Genomic DNA, 5,773 nt, shown 5'->3' on the forward strand with positions numbered 1-5,773 from the left:
TCCGAAGTCACAATATACCGGCATTCCCATGCATACCACAGCGCAGCAGCGCCACATTCCCCTCTAGGTAATATAGTCAGAAACTCTATGCCAGTCGGAGCAGCAGCCGACGTCATTCGGCTAACTTTATCTAACACTTCACAAGACGCTCATTAAAGGCGACGCTCGCCCGTCGGTCCCGTCTCGTGCACCACTGGGGTGCGACGCCATGCATACGCCACTGGCGGCGCTGTTGACGAAAGCGTTGCGAGAGGAGACGCCTCCAGGGCGCTCTTGCTCGTGTTCAGCACGAGTTACGTGCTGCGTCGGGCCAGCATGTCACACCCACGTGTCGTTAGCCCGGTATTCAGAAACTCATATCAACTTTAAGCCAACGCTTCGCTTCATTTAATTGACGCCTGTCATGAACGCACCAAAGGAAATGCAATGCGCGTCTTGAGCACGTTCACGTCAAGCGACACTTATGTTAAGTCAAGCGCATCGCTTTCAAGTTGAGGTTCATTTCAGAATACGGAGGTTTGAGCAACGTCGCAGGAGTCTGATCTGGCTACACAATTACACAGTATGTTTTTCCTACGGCAGTTTTATCTTTTCCATCTGTTTGCCTCATTCTCGTATTTTTTTCTCATCTGTGTGTTTTCTGAAACCACCCGAATACGCGCCCTTCCCCAATTGCAGGTAGGACAAGGTGTCCAATTCTGGATGACGGATACACTGACAAAGGAGACGAAAAGAGCACAAGAGGAGAAAAAAGTGCCACGTTTAAGCATCATCTTCATCGCCATCCTCATCGCCACTGGTAGCCATGAAGTTGTTCGAACGCTGTGTTCTACCTCGGAAGGCGTGTACCAGGCGACATGCGTTCTTTTTGGTGTTCATCTTACCTTTGTGGATGGCCCTTCGCGTAATCACGACCCTTGCCAAGATGTTAAGACCTACGGAACTCTTCTGGAGCGGTTACGTGGTCAACATGCCGGGTTGCACGATCCCCTTCTACGATCCCTACCACTGGACCATCAAGGACAGCGCACTGCAGAAGGCGGACAATTACTACAATATCTGTGCCAAAACCACGCGACCGAACGCGGTGCGCCAGACTCTCGACGTATTCACCTTGGACGAAAAAGTGCTCGAGGTACATTACAACGCGTCGGCGAACGATACCGTCTGCTACTACCAGTTGGTGCTCAGAAATATGACGGCTTTGAACTCGGACGCAGATCGAGTGCTCGGACCCCGAGTGCGCGTCGTCTTCGGCAGGCCTCTGCGACAAGAGTACATCATGATAACTTGCGAGGCGAACGGTGCGCACCTGTTCTCCGAATACTTCCTCGTCCCAGTCGATAAGCGAGACGCCGGCAAAGCGCTTTCGCCGGGGCAGCTGAATGTTCTTATTGTGGGACTTGACGCTACGTCACGGCTCAACTTCAACCGGCGAATGTCCAGGACTCGCCGGTTTCTGGTCGACGAACGCGGCGCCTACGAGTTCCTCATGTACAACAAAGTCGGCCTCAACTCGGTCCCAAACGTGATGCCACTGCTTACGGGTGTGTCGGGCGAAGACGTGACCCGCCTCTTCAGGGGCAGTTACTATGACAGTGTACCGGCGATCTGGAAGGTGTACAAGTCGCTCGGCTACGCGACAATGTATCTCGAAGAAATGCCTAACTGGGCCACTTTCACTGGCACCCACGGCTTCAAAGAGGCACCGACCGATTACTACGCTCATCACATGATGCTCCAGATGCATTATAATACCTCGGACGACAGATGGTGCATGGGTAGCAGGCTGAAGACGAAGGAAGTGCTGAGGTACGTCGGTGACATACTGAAGTTTCACAAGGGTAGGAAGCTGTTCGCTTTCGTGTGGCTGGCGGAGATATCGCACGACGATGTCCAGCAAGTGGCGTTCATGGACGCGCCAATGGAGCAGTTCTTCAGGGACCTCTCGGCCAGCGGCGTCATGGATAGTACAGCCGTGCTCTTCCTTAGCGATCATGGCATGCGCAAGGGGACCTTCCGCATGACAGAGATAGGCCGGCACGAAGACAACATGCCTTTCGGCCTATTCGTCTTTCCTCGCCGCTTCCTCAGCGATCATCCCGAAGCGGCAGTGTTCCTGGAGATCAACCAGCGCCGTCTGGTGACCGCGTACGACTTTCACGCGACGCTCCTGAGTCTCCCCGCTCTACTAGGATTAAGGGCGCAGCCGTCGACCACGGGCTTAACCCTGTTCAGGCAAGTACCACCGGAAAGAACTTGCGATGACGCCTTCATACCGCAACCCTTCTGCGCCTGCCTCGGTGCGACTGAGAATCTCGACGACGCCTCGTTAGGCCAGTCCTTTGCGGTCTTCGCCATCGCTCATTTGAACGCTCTGGCGGAGATGCATTTTCCTGGCAAGTGTGCCACGTGGCGTCTGGACAAAGTTGATGAAGCGTCTATTTTCGGAGGCAACGTGACGGACAAGACGCTGATCCGCGTCTCACTTAAGACGCTGCCCGAAGCCCATTTCGACGTCTACGGCGGCATTCCAAAGGCCTCGTCTTTGGAGTACCACGTTGATATAATCGACCGCACAGACATTTACGTGAACAAGACCGCTTGTCTGAAGTGGAGCTCTTGGCAGAGGGTTTGCAACTGCAAAGACCAGGCGTGACCTCTGCATATATGGAGTGAACTCGTAGATGACATAGTGGCGCCTGAAGACGACACATTCACGTGAAGTTTGAGATAAAAATGTGTGTTCTGTTTGCATTTGGACTCTCACTCATTTTCGCTCTTGTTTATGTGCATATCAATCGCAGGAGCTGACGCCTTATCGAAGCACGACGCTCGCATAAGGACAGCTCCATCCAAATTCATCATTCGCTTATCTTATTGCGCCAAAGCATGGCCCACAACTTTTCGAATACAAAAGAAATGAGATAGATATTAGTACGCACCTCTGGTAAAGTTCATTAGAACTTCTTTCTCGGCGAGTTGGTGCATACTTGATTTGAATATTGTAACAGCGCTAACACATGGGTCCACAAAGTAACAATGACAAGGCACAAGCTGAAGACAGTGCTTGTGTCTTGTCCTTGTTACTTTGTGGATGTATGTGTTAGTGCTGTTACAATACTCTGGTATATCCCTGGGCGACACAATCTATTTTATTTTAAATCTACCATTATTATTCCGATATGTGTCACATACGGTCTGTGTTACATTCAGGGTGGTGCGGCGCGGCGCGGCGTTTGGCCAGGAATCGAGTAATCCCATTAACGAATAGGTCCAATAGTAGGATTGAAGGAAAAAGGTTTTATTTTACATTATTCACGCTGGCTACACGCACGGAAACGCACTCCATGCAGGAACATATTAAACGTTTGAGTTCGCATCAGGACACGTCAGCTAGTCTCACCGCACGAAAGGTCTCCGCTTCCTTTAATAACATCGTCTTCCATAGGCGTCTAGACTAGGGAATCTGATGACTGTATCCCGACCAATCACAGTAATCGAATCAGTCGCAATATCCCGCCCATGATATCTCATCGTTCCGCCGCAGTCCACTTCCAATGGTGCAAAATATGTCACCATGTAGCAACCTCCGAATCCAACGTTGGCGCCATTCTTCGGTAGCCGTCGACTTGGCCTCTGTTGTACATAAGTTCAGCTTGTCAATTTCAGGTAGAGGGGCTTTTGTGGACCCGTCAGCAGTCTGTGCCAAGGCTGCGTTGACTTCTGGATAGGCGCTGATGGATGGGTGGTGTTGCCTCGTGGCAAACGTCGAATTAATGCCCTTGGCCGTGTTGAGACGTAAGAGACACCTCTGTCGCCAAGAGATTCGAGCTGAGGGTGACCAGCTGCCAGGTTGCCCGAGGCGTCGCTGTTGGGTATAGACCTCGAGGATTGTTCGAGAGGGATGACTGATATTAAACTGCAGCTCTAGGGCCCACCCCTCGCTAAATTGTGCTGTTCTCGCTGGGAAATGACACACGCGCGTGTGCTCACACACACAAACATGTACAGACACACGCACACGGCCGAACCCACACACACACACACACACACACACACACACACACACACACACACACACACACACACGCACGCACGCACGCACGCACGCACGCGCACGCACGCACGCACGCACGCACGTCAACGTGTCCGAGCGACACGCCTATCGGACGCTATGATCCCCGCATCGTTTTGCTAAGGTCTAGCCCCCTCTATATCACTGTCCCTTTTTTGTTTGTCGTAGTGATCCCTCGGCAATAGAGCAAAAAGTTGCCTATCTCAATTGCATCTATAGCGATGCGTACAAAACACGGTGCTAAGACAAATACTCTGAGCTGGTAGTCTAAAATCACCGGCTCAGACCAGCTGCCTTCTTATTCTGGTTCCCCTTCCTATACCTGACCTCGAAGTTGTATTGCTCCAAAATGGCACTCAATATCCGCAGTCACCCGTTTTTCAAGCGAAGCTTGTATTGGCTCACAAGTGGTACTGTAGTTGTCACGCAGAAAAACACAGTTGCTCCAAGAGCAGGGCAGCCGCGAGAAAGGGCGGTTTGGTGAGTTGACAGCTGCGCCGGCGCCTGAGTGTGAGTTATTAGCAAGGATTCCGCAACCAATCAGGAGCCGTTTAGTTTCCGCCGGGGAGGCAAAGAGGAGGAAAGGGTCTCGCGCGCGCTGCACCGGCTTCGTTTCCATTCATTTGATTCTCGGATTGCGGATGGGACGGCCACGCGCTGTTTGTTCCCCGAGGATGTGGCAGCGTTCGACGAGCGGCGGCGAAAACTCGCCTGTGAAAGGGCTCACCGTCGGCGCGCCGATCTTTAGAGCCACCCGAGCTCAGACAATCCGAATGAAACGAGAAGATCCCGATCTGAGGGAGCGGTAGGCCGAAGCAATCTGGCACCGTTACCTCTGGGTTACTTAACCGTGACGAAAGTCAGGTGTACGCAGGACAAGTTTCGCTTGCCCCCATTTGCTGGTAGGGGAAGGGTTCGTATTTTTTTTTTTTTTTTTACATTTGCTTCAGCCTTGCAAGAGAGCAATAGTCGCTCTCGACCGTGGATATCGTGCCTCGATTATACGATCCTAGCTTTTGAATGGCCTCTAGTATGTAGACACTCTTTCTCAGAGGTCCTCAGCGCCTCTTCTCGCGGTGTCAGCTTTCGGCTGAGGTACAGTACCGGACGCTCTTCACTGCTTTCTTTAAGTTGGGCAAGGACGACACCTATAGACCACGGTTGCTGGCTTCACACTGGAGAATTAATGCACTGCGAAAGTCTGGCGAGACAAGCACAAGCCGTGAAGTCAAAGCTTTCTTGTCGAAAGAAACCACATATTCCGAATAAGGCTTCGAAGATCTTCCACTTTCGTGCGACTCACGCACTAACATTTTCTTTCTCCTGTCCACAAAGGAGCCGCACTAAAGCACTAAGAAAACAAGAACTCAGTGCACCTGCACTCCGTTTGAAAAATCACCAGTGAAGCTGTGTATGCGGGCCCCTAAATGACGAACTGCACCTCCGCCGCGGGTCGGCCTGAGCTCACGCACGGTGCCATTCCCCGTGCGGGCAGAGCGTACCTCATGTCCATCGTATCCGGACGCTGAGCCGAAGAACGGGTGCATATATATTGCTCGCGCGAGGTCGTACCACGCCGAGCCGCACTTATCGGAGGCCCAAGCCGAAGGAGGTGGCCCGAACACTCGCGAGTTGGCCCATTTATTATCGCGAGAGCAAGTAGCATACCCGCCGGCGACTTTTCCTATAGCGGCA

At 52.3% G+C, this 5,773-nt stretch overlaps 1 protein-coding gene across 1 annotated transcript; it reads left to right on the plus strand.

Moving 5' to 3' along the window:
- Window positions 1–271: 271 nt before the first annotated feature.
- Window positions 272–2,757, plus strand: LOC126533272 (uncharacterized). Its single transcript, XM_050180536.3, has 2 exons — window positions 272–562; window positions 679–2,757. Exon 2 carries the CDS (start codon window positions 806–808, stop codon window positions 2,657–2,659), a length of 1,854 nt encoding a protein of 617 aa, XP_050036493.1. The 5' UTR covers window positions 272–562; window positions 679–805; the 3' UTR covers window positions 2,660–2,757.
- Window positions 2,758–5,773: the final 3,016 nt, after the last annotated feature.

Source organism: Dermacentor andersoni, chromosome 7 (genome assembly GCF_023375885.2).
Source record: "Dermacentor andersoni chromosome 7, qqDerAnde1_hic_scaffold, whole genome shotgun sequence".
Taxonomy (NCBI): Eukaryota; Metazoa; Arthropoda; class Arachnida; order Ixodida; family Ixodidae; genus Dermacentor; species Dermacentor andersoni.